At 36.9% G+C, this 14,694-nt stretch overlaps 2 protein-coding genes across 3 annotated transcripts in view; both read right to left on the bottom strand.

Annotated features, from left to right (window-relative positions):
* Positions 1-14,694, bottom strand: part of LOC149724963 (trafficking protein particle complex subunit 6b-like) — a 90,947-nt gene that overhangs the window by 19,857 nt on the left and 56,396 nt on the right. The gene's annotated exons all lie outside the window — the stretch shown is intronic.
* LOC149724971 (uncharacterized) lies at positions 400-14,065 on the bottom strand. 2 transcript variants are annotated; one of them, XM_089891774.1, is made up of 22 exons: positions 12,861-14,065; positions 12,341-12,515; positions 11,778-11,836; positions 11,272-11,458; positions 8,248-8,456; positions 7,788-8,014; positions 7,151-7,316; positions 6,710-6,845; positions 6,271-6,418; positions 5,803-5,898; positions 5,313-5,500; positions 4,718-4,895; positions 4,215-4,362; positions 3,908-4,091; positions 3,590-3,692; positions 3,203-3,280; positions 2,567-2,636; positions 2,147-2,259; positions 1,956-2,028; positions 1,396-1,528; positions 998-1,122; positions 400-905 (listed from the first exon to the last, which is right to left on the bottom strand). In XM_089891774.1, exons 1-22 carry the CDS (start codon positions 12,931-12,933, stop codon positions 691-693), a joined length of 3,084 nt encoding a protein of 1,027 aa, XP_089747900.1. In that variant the 5' UTR covers positions 12,934-14,065; the 3' UTR covers positions 400-690. The 2 variants fall into 2 exon arrangements, with proteins under 2 accessions (XP_089747900.1, XP_089747899.1); XM_089891773.1 differs by lacking the exon at positions 12,861-14,065 and having other exon boundaries at positions 12,341-12,564.

Raw genomic sequence — 14,694 nt, 5'->3', positions numbered from 1 at the left:
CGTGTATTAACGATTGTCGTTTTCCGGCCTCGCGAGGATAAACGAAGTTACACTCATTCATTCACTTCGACTAGAACCGGGGCGTGGCTATTATTTCACTGAATAAAATAATCTTAAAACAGCTATCCACATGTAAAATTGTTAGTGTATGAAAGTAACCTTTTCTCGGGTGGCGGGTTGTTCTGTTTCATACATTTCGCGCTTGCTTGCCAGTTACCGTACGTATACGTATAATTTCGTGTGTGAACATTTTGTGTTTGATTGACCATTTGGATACCACATTTACAATTACTGGACACTTAATGTTATTACACTTACATCCGGAGTAGGCTGAAGTTTAAACACGGCTAATACGCGATGACCATTTGACAAAATAGAATTACAATATAACCCGCAAAAGAATTTGCAACTCATTGGTTATCTTGTGTATTGGAAATAAATATAAAGTTAAATATACGCCCAGTATAAAGCATGTTACCGAAGATGGGTATAGTACAAATGCAAATTAGGCCCAACTTCGCAAAGTAGGTCTAAAAAAATTATATGAGGAACTCAACGAACAATAGGAATACATATATAACAAAGTTAACAAGAAAAGTCGACTCTTTACATTTGAACTGAAGCAAGTAAATACACAGAACTGATATGATGTTTGAAATTAAACGTACGCGAACATTACGGTTGCTGTGATTAAAACAGAGCGAACTGCATAAAGCATGAGGTTAGGGCTACGAAGAGAACAAATGATAATTGTACCGAATTAATAGATGCACCGCTGAGATCAGAAAGACCAACGACTTGTAACCCTATCTCACTTTTGCACGCAACTGTAGGGGCGTACGGGGCAAGGTTTACATTTAGTCCTGCTACTACATCGGCAAGAGTAGGGGATGATGGCAGTGTACCTGGGGGGAAAATAAACGACAATTTGATTTGTTAGTCCTATTTATTTATATACACAAATTAAATGCACTGTCCGCACTGTTACATGTCTTACCTGCAATATACACCATGACTTTCGAGCAACCCACCCCACTTACTGGAACAGCTGTATTGCGCACTACTACCACCCTGTGACGAGATATTGCAAACACATCAGCAATCGCTTTCGTGAATCTGTAACTGGGATGAAAGTTGAACTGGTGAAAGTTCTCCGTGCATTTATAAGGACCGTTTCGAATTGAACCTATAGCCGATCACAATACAACCGAAATATGCGGTGACCTAAAACCCAATCAAAAACTTTTCCGAAAAGACCGAAACGATCAAAAACGGTACGTGTATATTAATAGAACAGATATGTTGTTTGCACAGACCATAAGGATACATACTTCAAAAACCGCAAAAGCTCATGAAGTATGCAGCTATGTTAGCGAGTATTAATAACCCACTTACTAGTCGTATGTTACGGACGATGGGAAAGCAATGGTCATTGAGTTGCTGCCATTATTTATCGGTTGTATGTTGGAACATCCGATCCTGGCTGATCCAGCTTCAGCAGCGTGGAATACGATCGATCTACCCAATACTGTAAATAAATAACACGACCTTTTTATAACACATGTGCAAACACTACAGTCTAAATAAACAAATTCACGAGTATTCTAATCTAGGTGGGTGAATGATGTCCTGCGACGTGGCACGCGATGGGGCCTAGACTGGCCCATTACCCCAACACCCGGGGTGCTATACCGCATGGATCTCACCCGTTTAAGCCTGCCGCTTTCCAAAGGTATGCGAGGGCTTTAATTGTAATGAATGGAGATCTTCATTAGCGCAAACATCTGTTTGGCAAGACCGATTTAAATAAGAAGATAAAAAATTTAAATTACTGCAAACGAATTTGGTAGCCCACGCGTAGGCTGGCAAGTGAAGCGCACAGACCTGTTATATTAAATATAAATTAAACATTTTACTTTTGCATAGTTGGATAGTACGAAAATAATTTAACCTACCGGAATTGCCCGTGTTCAGTGGTAAGTCAACATCAACAAAGAGTTTTCTTCCGCCACCAATGTTGTATTTCGCCTGTTGGAGTAAGCCCAAGTAGGCCCAGTTATATTTTTTGGGGATAAATCTTAGTGGGGCCTGTTATTATGCTTGCGATAATTACTTTACTCTGTCGAAAGTCAAAAGTTTTACTTACGTGTTTATTACTGAGATCACCTAATTCACACGCAAGCGGCTGCATGCGGTTACAAGTAGCAGCACCAGCGTAATTAGCAGAAGATACCGGTGCACCATGAGGGTTGTAGTGACCTAAGAATCAATTAAATGTTGTTTAATTTAACAAATATAATACATTTGTCCGCCGTGGCAAAAGTGGCAGTCCGCCTGTCTCTAGCCCAACACAGGGGCTTGTTACATTTATTTATATATTTTGATCTTGAAATATTTTCAAATAAGCCGCACCCAGCAATCCATTACTCAATAAAACTTTCAGTTGAATGCCAAAACAGACTTTATTTGGTCTAAAAACAGAAGAAAAAATGTTTTACATTTGTCGTCTATATAGTTTTATATATAACAAGAAATGTATTTTTTTCTAACTTTTCTATCGCCCCACCTTTAGCAATCTTACAAGATGTTTCGGTTGTGATCGGATCAATATGTACATGCCAATTATGGTTGTTGGTCTGAATAAATAAGACATATAGGTCAACAAATCTATCTTGGACCATGGCCTATTAAAGATATCTTTAGTAGGATATGCTTGGACAACGAATATATACAGAGTAATATGGGGTAGGATAGGACACTTTTAACACACGCTTTCCAAATATCCTGAACAAGTGTTAAACGAATAACAAAGGTCTATAATGAGAGTCGCGAGAATGCGGTTTTATAGTTCGTTGAGTGTTTATTGCTTACTACCAAATGGGACGAGCAAATAATGAAAACGTGTCCCATTTCCCCTTACCCTAATATATAGTAGGACGGGCGAAGACGGGACCTTTATAAAGAACGTATTGTCCAATATTTCCAAACTGAAAATGTTTTTTTGGGATGATACCACGAACTAGTACTATCACTCCATTAATAATTAACAACAAATTAAAAAAATGTTAAAACACACGAGGATCTATGTACCTATTCTCACACCGGGTGCAATTTTAGCAGTTCGAAAACAGCTAGGCGGGGTAAGGCGGGACATTATAAAATATTTTAATTTGATAAACCAAGATCACAACCGTGGACTCACCAAACTACCGTTGTTGTTTGCAACAGACACCTCGATTGTTGTTGGCGTGGAAGTCCCATCGTCGTATATAACTTGTCTCTGTAAGGTGGATGGTAGCATCATTGTTTACAATTATAGTAGGGTGGGGGGGGGAGTTGGGACGCCTTTAACACATAATGTCCAAATATCCTGATCGTGTTTTGAACAATTACCAACGGTATATGAAAGTCGTCAGCAACTCTTTAAATGTTCTTTGTTTACTACCAAATGGGACAGGAAAATAGAACAAAAAGGTGTCCCATCTTCTCCCACCCTACTATATATCTTCAACATTATAGTTTGTAATCATGTCTTGAAAACACTCTGCCTAAATAGTTAAAGATTTGTACAGTAGTAAATTTCGCTTACCAGTCTAATGTAGCCTGTGAAAGCATCCGTGAACGTAACCTCTGCGACTATGACATGTCCCGTGTTATCATACGGTTGTTCAAGAAGAGAATTGCATTTCCACCTAATTATAAATGCATAACTTGTTAAGCAGAATACACAGTAAACCCAAAATCAATTTAAAGCTTAAAATGGCACTTTATAAAATTAACGGAACAATATATATTTGTGTAACTATTATAAAACCATGTAAATATTTGGGTAAAGCTTGATTGCAGAGCTATAACAACATCCTTGACCATGAAAACAGATTGAAAACCACTGTATATTGTCACTTACGGTGTTCCGCTTGCTTTGTGTATTAAAACTGATCTACCAGCGACACTAACATCGGTGCTGAGGGGCAAGTTGTCGTCCAGGGTGACGGGCAAGCTCAGACTTGCCTGGGATGTGAGCAGTCCATACTTATTGCTAAGATCACCAACTTCATATTGGTCCGTGGTACCAACAGTAGCATTTGGAACTGCCAAGACGTGTCATACGGGTTAATACCTTAAACTTTAAAACAATAGCAATACTTCTTAGCTACGAAAAAGTGTTGGCCATTAGGACAATGTTAAAGGGTTTACTTTAATGGCTTCCTTACTTATAGCAGGCAAGTCAAACGGGCTGTAGTGTCCAGATATAACAGATGTTGAGCAAGCACCAACGCCAGACGATCCGGACTCGAGTGGTAGAATGTGGATATGGTAGCCACCTGCAGTGTTTGCTAATCCGGCCAAGTTTGCAGTCACCTTTGGTTTATAAGAAAAGTGTAAAAAATTAATTAAATCCACACAAACAAGTTCTGGTTGTTTAATATGGTATACCTTAAGCTGGTGGCCATTGAAAATATTTCTCTAAAGGTTTTTTAATTTTAACTGACACCAAAATCTAATTTTCAACACAAACGCCTGCCTTTTTATCAAGAATATATACATTGGGTATCAGTTGGATTGTTTCAGAAAGTCACTGGTCACAAAAATAGGATCAAAATGTCACTGGTCACCAGCTGAAGGAATACCGGTTTAGACATAGACGCACAAACCATAAAACATTATTTCGTAAAAACAAATTCATTAAATAGTGCAGATAAAATTAATAGCTCACCGAAGTTGCAGAAAACTCGTTAGGTTGAATCATGGTTATTTTTCCAGTTACTGATCCATCAGAAGTTTCACCAGTCCAAGAATTTGTTTCCGTTTCAACTTTAGAGGGGCGAAGTAGTGTAATATTGGCGCATGCATATCGGGCTGCACCAAAACCAAACTGGTGAATGACGATCGACCTGGTTCGGACAGATTTCACATAAACAACATTATTCCCAAAGATGTTTTTGCATACAAACGGTTTTTTTACATTATTACAGTACATATAGTAGGGTGGGGCATGGCCTACTTAAAAATGAGTAGGCCATGGGTGGGGAAAGATAGGACACCTTTAGTACATAATATCCTAATGGTCTGATCGTGTTTTAAACAAATAACAACGGTCTATATGAGTTGTGAGGATACGGTATTATAAACCGTTGGATGTTTTTTGTTAACTGCCAAATGGGACGAGAAAATAGAACGAAAAAGTGTACAATCTTTCTTTACACCACTATATTACAGTACATCAAGGGGCGGAAATTCTTTTACTTAATATTGAGACAATACTGAGACCAGTTTTGACCACACCAGGATTCTGCTGCTATAAACTGTACCGGCCGATAATGTTGTAAACTCCGCTTAGATGAAGGTAAGGATCGTTCATAAGAAACTTGCTCGCGGCAATTCGAATTGAAGAAGAGAGATATAACGGTTCGAAAGCACGGCCTGTGACGTCACCAAGTTCGCAACTATAAGGGTCAGTGACCGAACAATACTTTGTATAATTGCCACCTGTGAACACCTGTCGTACACAATATTACGCAATGATTAGATTAAAATATAGCGAAAACATTTTCTATGTAGTCTAAAGTGTAGGGTTAAAAACGAGCATGAACAAAACAGATTTTCTGATGTATTATGGTACCGACATTTCGACGTAAACACACAAAAGAGCTGGAGTCATGGCTTACTAGTTATCTATCTATATAATTTTAGTAGGCCGTGCTGTAAATAAAACTTCGTTCGTCACACGCAAGTCACGTGAAAAGTTTATACTGTGGGTAGAATGATGCTGATGGGAACGAAAAATGTACGATATCTTACCCCGGTTGGATTGTAGTGAGGTCCTGCACTCGCACAGTTGTTTCCAAGCGTGAACTCATGAACGTGGAAGTTATGCCAAACACTCACACCATGATCCTAAAGAAAAAACATTTTTTTGTTCAATTTTAAAAGTTTCATGTATAGTAGGGTGGGGAAGACGGGAAGTCTTTAGAAAATAATATTCAAATATTCGGATCCTGTTATAAACCATTAAAAACGGTCTTTTGAAATCGTAAGATGCGGTTTTATAACTGTTTGAATGTTCTTTGTTTACTACCAAATGAGACGAGAAATTGAATGAAAAGGTGTTCCATCTTCCCCACCATACTACGTTCAAATACATTTTCGCTAAATGTGTATTAATGCCCCACCCTCCATTAGGCCCGTTTAAACAACGTAACTATATAGAATTTCCACATTCCCACTGATAATACGTATTAATGAGGTAAGAAACCAACCTATACTTACCGTATTAGCAAGAGCCCCAAATATCACAGTGGGTGCATTCACATCATTAGCTGCTTGTTGAAAGTACATGTACCCGTACGCTGGGTATTTGAACGTAGCAACCGCTGTCACCACAGCACCGTTGTAGACTATATTAGCACACGCATATCTAGAAAGAATAAAACCACTACTCATTCACCGTCCAATATTACTAGAGTATGGAAAGGCGGGGCACTTATAGCTCATACTGCCTAATATTTTCAATATTTTTTCAATTTGTTTGATGATACCACGAATATTATAATTTTTGTCTAGATCATTGATAAAATGAGATTTTTTTAAAAGTTTTTGTATCAATAACTTTTCTTTGTGTACTTCAACAAATGTATATGCCCTCTTTAGTAAAATATTTACCCAAATATTGAATTAGTAGACTGTTCTGAATGCATTGATAGCTTACCTTTCCGAGCTTGACTTGTGGACAACCACTGACCGTCCAAGGATACTGTGCACACCAAAAAGCGGCAAATTCCAGTCGGTATAATTCATTGCGAAAGTGGCTGAAGTTAGCTTACCGTATTTTCCACTCAGATCCCCTGAGGGTAAGTAACAGAAAATAATTGAAAACTGTAACTATTATACATAAAACCAAGACTAACACTCAGCTATTTTCAGAGTGTCAATGGAGCTCAATAAATAGTTTTACCAAAACGCTAATCATGTAGTTGTGAGTATACCTTTTAACTAAATAGCCGTAAATGTATCTGTAATGTTATTTTAAATCAGGTATAGACTTACAAATTTGGGCCTTTATAAATAAAAACAAATTATGGTTACCTAGCATCCAGCAGGTATTCAAACTAAAATAAAGTGTGTTTACCCTTGCCAGCTTTTGACTTACCAACTTCGTATTGGTCGTGTGTACCAGCCGCATTCGCTGGACCGACGGAAGACGCACCAAAAGGTTTATAATGCCCGACCACGTTGTTGAAGCTGCATTTGTTCTCAGAAGCCCCCAGTCGTTGTGGAACTGGAAACTTGTGTATGTGGTAGGTAGCATTCAGAAACTGAAATGTACACAATATTCGATATCTTGCTGATTGCCTTAAATTTAGATTTCTATGTTATTGTTTTTGTTTAAATTTATCACATGTATATAATCGATAATATAGTAAGGGGAGAGCGGACATTTGTTTTATTCTATTTTCTCGTTCCGTTTGGTAGTAAACAAAGAACATTAAAAGAGTTATAAAACCATATCCTCACGACTCCCATATATACCGTTTTTAATTGTTCAAAACACGATCAGAATATCTGGATGCTATTTGCTGGAGGTGTCCTATCTTACCCCACACTACTATATGTTATAGCAAGCCTTTATATTAGAAATATAAGTCTATATCCCATATGATTGAAGTACAATAGCGTAGAACCCTACCGCAATGACCAAAAGCCAATAACCCTGTGGAAAAAAGTTTAACTCGCTCCTTTGTTAAAAAAAACAATGTTCTAATTCACGATCAATTTTGAATGCGCACCTGTACCCCTAGTAAGTCAACAGATGTCATTGTGACGTCAAACGGCGAGTCTTGGGTGAACGTGACAGTTCCTCTAAGGTTGCTCCAAGCAAATCGAGTCACCGCACTGCGTGGGTTTTGCAAGTTAATATGTGTGCAAGCGATGATAGTAGGGCTTGACGAATTGGTCAGTCCCCAGAAAGTTTTCACGTCACTGATGCTCTGTACGAATGTTGCCGACATTCGACCTGAAAACAATCGTTAAATGAATCAATGCGTTGTAACGGAATGCAAATTTAAATAATAAGTTGCAACACAGAGTTTAAACCATTTTTTCAACCTAGTTAGTTTAAGAGATAAATATATCGTTTTACCATGTGTCCGTTCTGATATAAAAACTGGTGAAGTTACTACATGTTATTCTGAAGTTTACTTTCAGTATTGAATTTACATAAAAATCGACATCCAAAATGTCACTCACCAGCAGCTGCTGCAGAATTTCCAACCGGAATGGCAACCATAATGTCGGTGGGGGAAGCCAAAGTATTGCACCGAGTGGAAAATGTCTGTCCTATCGACCCACTGGCATAACCGACCATTTTAAGGTTTGTGGTAGCAGTAGGGTTCGTAGGGTTTGTAGCATAGGCAAGGTTGGAATATACGAAGATTCCGTTCAACGACTGACGTTTCCTAAAAGTTTATGACTTTACATACACTTTACTTTTGTAGTGTATATATAGGTATATAGTTATGTTGGGAGAAGACAGGACACATTCAACACATAATGTTCAAATATCCTGATCGTGTTTTAAACAATTAATAACGGTCCATGGGAGTCGTGAGGATGCGGTTTTAGAATTCTTGGTATGTTTTTTGTTTACTACCAAATGGGACGAGAAAATGGAATGAAAAGTGTCCTATCTTCCCCCACCCTACTCTATATAGTTAGGTTGAGGAAAGGCAGGAAACATTCAACAGATAATGTCCAAATATCCTGATCGCGTTTTAAACAATTAACAACAGTCTATGGGAGTCGTGAAACTACAGTTTTATAAATTTTTGAATGTTATTTGAACGAGCAAAAATAATGAAAAGTTGTCCCATCTCCCCCCACCCAACTATATACTCGTACTTAGCCCATATATTTGTGTGTGTATGTGTAAGGAAAATGTTAAATACATTAGGCCTGTATAAACAAACGTGTAAAAATAAAATGACCGCGTATAATGAACATATACGAAAAAAGAAGGATCAAAGGCATCAAAAACGAAAAGACATGATATATAGCGACAAAACAACAGTCGATGTTTTACAAAACAGTTTACTGCTGCATGTAATTTTAACTTTTAGGACAATAAGGAGGTCTTTTATGTTTGTTCGCGTTTGTCGATTTTAACTTTCGCTTCCGAAAAATCCGAACCCGTAGGTCAGTAAGTTTCGTAACCGAAAGATACCGAATTCGCTACATGATGCTGCCATGTTCGTGGACGCCTGTGTCCTTGGGCAATACATTTAGCGTAACCGGACACGAGATAAATTATGTTACGAAGTCGTCGTTACTTCACCACATCACGATAATAAATCAGTCTAATTTAGTCAATGCATTCAGTTTAAACTGTTTACATAATTTATAAGCACTGACGTACAGATTATGCAAAAGTTGTTTAGACATAGGGCTAGGTGTATACTGATTATACATAATTTATTTTAAACCTTTCGTATTCTGCGTAGGAAATATAGACACGCGCGCCAAAGACAATTACTGTTGTTATAAGCACTAAAATTCGGTGTTGAACGAAAACAACATTTTTTCAATGGCTAAAAAAGCATGATAATAAGATACTCATTTTAAATGTTCGGTAAATCAACTAAAACTGTCCAAATTTTATGGTTTGAATTATCAATCCAGTATCATAGTTTTATAAAAATATAGGCCGAAACTCTTGTAAAGTTTGATTTTGTTTGAGATGTGTTACATTAGAAAAAGAAAAGGTAAGTACGGCTTAAATAATTGGATTTAATAAACACAAAAATAATGTTTGAAATTATATATGAAAAGTTTACGCGGCAAAGAAACTAGCAGAGCCCGTTAATTTCGATTTGTAAAATACGAGTTGCAGAACTTATTTTCGAAGCTTATACACAATTATTTCTTGTTATCCGTAGTTCACTAAATATCATTTCTAAATCGCTAAAATTACACCTGTTTTGCGAATCGCTAAATAGCTTCTTGTGTGTTTTCATAAATTGTTGTTAAATAATAAAGTTGTGATAGTGAAAATTTATGGTATCAGGTAAAATTCAGATAAATGTGGCCGACAGGCCAAACATATGCACTTGTTCCGGTTGCATCAAAGATAAAGAAAATGTAGAATATAATACTCATTAGACTAAACCGTAAACAATCGACTAATTTGACAATTATTAAGTGATTATATACAATCGTCATGTTGGTTTCTATATTATTGCGTATCAACTAAATGTTTAGGTTTCAAATTCAGCTGCGAGACATTTTTATTATGTGCAACTGTGAATGTTTCTGGCACGTGGTGTATACGTTTATAAACACTGCAGTGACAATTTCGTTCAAATAATACAGCAGCGTACGCATGTCAATTTTGTTTAGCAGCCACGCCTCTAACCTGGCAAAATAAAATTACGTTTCATGAAATTCGAAAAAGCCTAACAGAAATGTTATTTATAGTATATCACTTCAATCGATCAACACATCTGCTGTAGGTAAGCGGAAGCTATGGCTATATGGCTACGTAAGGCGTGATTTAATTTTCCTGCTCGTGACGCATAAATAAGTAAAGTTTTTCAAACTTAATTCAAAGCTCAGGCCTAAATTACACGCCGTGGACTTGTATGGATTTTTCGGCAATAAAGTTCATGCTCGATTTTCCGTTGTGCTTTAAAACTCTCATAAGTCTAGTTACGGTTGATTAACTTTGACTGGACAGTAATTTAATATTTAGCTCGCCACACTAACACGGGTATACAATTATTACCGCATGCCAGTTCCTTACGTCACCTCTGTATTAAATTAGGGCCACGCAGGAGGGAACATAAACAAATCAGCACGTCACACGCAAAGTGAGTAGGTTAATAGTCATTTGCGTTTTACGTTTACTCGTATATGATTTGTTATAATACTGAATGAAATACTGCCGATACGGGTTTGTTCCACAGACACTTGCTTTAGTTATGGACCCAAAGAAAGGTCGTAACGAAGTAAACCAATATCGGATTACCTTAGAATATCTGACCACATGTTCTTACCAAACCAAGGAATGTTTTTATTTTAAATAACAAAGCCTTCTTTATCAGCTATGCCACGCTTCACCAAGTACACGGAGCTGCAGAAATTTCGTGTACGTTTTGATACGTTTAAGTGCAAACATGTTTAACTTCACTTTCATAGACATTATGGGTATGTGATGGAAATGCAACAAGCTTACCCAAACGTATAGAACACGAAATATAACAATTTTAATACACTTACCGCACCCAAACTTCTCCGGTAATCGGGCCCATAAAGACGGCCCGATAGGTCACTAGATTTTCGTTTATTGGCAGAATAACGGCACATAATTTCGGATCATTTGAATTGCCGGTAATGAGGACAGATCGGTGAAAAATCGCTTCTTCCGATAAGCCTACAGTGGTGTTGGTAGCGTCGTTTGTTGCTCCTATAATGAAATATTAGTTGTTTCCGTTAATAACTGTTAAAAACTGTCTTTATTTTAATTGAATGAAGTGCTATACTTATTAAACTGACAATCTGTTGACGGAAATTATTTATTTATTCAGGCGAAGTTTTACTTGTTTAGGCCCAATGTGGCGTTTCGGTTAATTTAATGTTAATCTTATAACCGTATGCACTAATAAATGATTGTACGCTAACACAAGGGTGGTAGCTTTTGGCCGTAGCAAAAGTATGGCATTTTGCAAATAAGATTCTTCCAAAAAAGCAATAACGAGTACGAGGTATAACTATTCTTACGTCACCTGTCAACACCGTTATTGTGTTCCCAAGGTTGTCGCAGGCTTGTGTGCTTTTGACTTGGCTATAATAAAGAAAAAAATGAGTTGATTAAAGTTAAAAATTAGAAGATGTAATTTTTGCGATACTAAACAAAGTCAATTTACGCCATCAACAAGTCTTACAGATCAAAAGTTTGACCTAACTAGGTTAACACTGAACGGCTACAACTTGTGTTAGGGTGCAGTATGAATAACGTGACGTAGGACAAACTCAGAAAGTTGAGCTTCGGGTCAAATATACTATTAACCACATTTCTAAAATTCCAACTACGTAAAATATCCGTGACGTAGAAAGCATGTCCTCAAATTATGCACGCTTGGTATAAAACTGAAGCTTGTATAGTAGGTATAAGGGGGAATACGGGACACATTTTTCACATAACATCCAAATGTTCTGATCGTGTTTCAAACAATTAATAATAAATTTACTACCTAACTGGACGAAAAATAGAAAAACGTGTCCCATCTTGCCCCACCCCACTATACAAATTTAAGAAAAAAAAACTGTTAAAACTTCTAAAATTTACCCAAACATTGTCGGTATGCTCTTAATCATGAACGTGGTATAATTGCTCACACCGGTACCAGTCAATTTCACCGTCACATTCATGTCTGAGGTATCGGGAGTAAAATCGACGTATCCTTTGATGCCGGCCATGTTAATTGTTGCCCTGTAGCTAAGGGAGTGGCCGAGGTGAACGACTACGAGACAAATGACAAGGTTAAGCATTTTCATAAAGCAGTACATATAGATGTTAATATTAACAATAACATAGGAGACTAAATAAATTTCATTTATTTCTTCAATATTCATTTTTGTATCACAGTGCTGGTTCGAATGTCATTATCAATATATGTTTTTATTGCCACATTTATTCAACCGACACGTTGTCCAGTCTTAAAAGATTGTATAAAGTAGACACAAGACAGTAAACGAAGAAGGCAAACACACTGGCTAGTATTACTGAATGAAATACGGCATCCTTGTCATATTATCATATTTTGTATTTGACAAACGTGAAACATTCTATCAATAAAACTGCTTACCTGCCGCAATAATGACACAAAGTCGCAACATAGTTTCTGTAGACCACAAAACTCTTTTTTTATCTAGTATCATGCAAACACCCTGCACTGCAAATACCGTGCGGTCCGACTAGCCTCACAGTACAGCTACCAAAACAAATGGAACGTACACTTCTCTCTTATTCAATCAACGCCCACGAAAAAGGACCATAAGCGCTTACGGCGCCTCTAGACGCTGAAACAGGAGGTTTACTCGAACTCAATTTAGTTGGTTTTAACGTACTAGAGCGGAAGTGTGTTCTGTTATTATTGCATGGTGTGCAAAGGGTACGTATATCTCACATTTTGGTATCAAATTATACTGTTGTTAACAGAACAAAATACTTCTTGACTAAGAAATTGCTCGCGATATTTGCTAAATGCTGCTTCCAACAATGCTCTTAAAGCAAAATTACTGCTGATTAAGCTTATATCAGACAGCTTCGAAATACACTTCGTATTGACCAAACTCTTATTGAGTTTTAAACTCGATTTGTATTGTAAATCCACACAATACGAAGTATGTGATGACTCATTCAGTGCGTTGTAGTCTCCCGACCGCTCAAACGTGTTCAAATCACTACTACGTAGATGTTCGCTTATAATTTGTTTACAAATTTACGATTCGAGTACAGTAAAGAAAACAAGTACTGGTACAACGGAAACTCAGTTTCCAAAACAGTGCTTTAGGCCATCTGATATGCTTCCATTTTAAACCAGATTTAATGGCGTGGGGAAAGATTGGACACCTGTTTATTCTATTTTTGCGTCCTATTTGGTAGTAAAAAATGAAAATTAGAAAATTATAAAAACGTATCTATTCTCACGATTCACATATACCCTTGTTAATTGTTTAAAACACGATCAAGATATTTGGATGTTACTAAAGGTGTCCCGTCTTCCCCACCCTACTACAATAACAGCATGTCCTTTGCCCGTCATTAAGAAGAAAAAGATTGGTTAAACGAAACTCGCACTATGTGTACCGGATAACTTGTGATAAAGTTTACTTGAGAAATTGTCCAACTATCGACTTTCTGTATGTCTAGGTACGTGTGAATATGACATATATCACTATTGTGTAAACACGACGTATTCAGTCAAAAACTAAAACAAATTTGTTTTACGTTTGACCTATGCAAAGAACTGTACATCAGGTTTGTACGTACAGCAAAAAAAACACAAAAACATCGCGGCTGTTTTGTTTGTGTGTGTGTATATAGAAAGAGAGAGAGAGAGAAAGGGGGAAAGAGAGAGAGAGAGCTGTTTAGCATAGTATCATAGTATGTATGAGTATACTATGATAGTATGACTATACTATTATAGTATACTAGCATATGATACTATTATACTATATCACGGGTTTAGCGTGTCTCCGTGTCTGGGTGTAATGCACATGCGATGTTCTAAAACTCCCAGTCGAAATTCAAAAACATGTTACCAACGAAAATAGAAACGATTGAAAAGGCGACGTTTTTTTGTAAATTCCGCCATAACTCGTAAAAGAGCTTCAATTCGTACGTGAAGGTTATAAATAATTAATGCTGCAGTGGAGAACATTAAACACCCGATACCGCATACACGACGTTGCCAAGCACATACGAAACATCCTGTTTTAAAGAAACTGAATGAAAAAAATAAAATTTATTTTGTGTCTTCAATTATTAAAACACAGTTGTTATTAGATATACAGAAAAAATGGATAAATGACGTAACATCGTCTACAAAAAAATAAAATTATAAGAAAATACCTAATTAAACAATAGTAAAGTTGTATTTAGAAGGAAAATGATCGTTAAGACACTGGTAAATTCGT

Source organism: Ciona robusta, chromosome 14, assembly GCF_009617815.1.
Source record: "Ciona robusta chromosome 14, ASM961781v2".
Classification (NCBI taxonomy): domain Eukaryota; kingdom Metazoa; phylum Chordata; class Ascidiacea; order Phlebobranchia; family Cionidae; genus Ciona; species Ciona robusta.
Note: the sequence above shows the minus strand (reverse complement) of the source record. Positions and strands in the feature narration are given on the sequence as shown.

Excerpts from the sequence above, each read along its gene's own strand:
- LOC149724971 (XM_089891774.1), bottom strand. The coding sequence starts at position 12,933 with ATGATACTAGATAAAAAAAGAGTTTTGTGGTCTACAGAAACTATGTTG. Across the intron at positions 6,419-6,709 it reads CACAAGTCAAGCTCGGAAAG|ATATGCGTGTGCTAATATAG; the intron begins GTAAGCTATCAA and ends TATTCTTTCTAG. Across the intron at positions 5,501-5,802 it reads CTCACTACAATCCAACCGGG|GTGTTCACAGGTGGCAATTA; the intron begins GTAAGATATCGT and ends TGTGTACGACAG.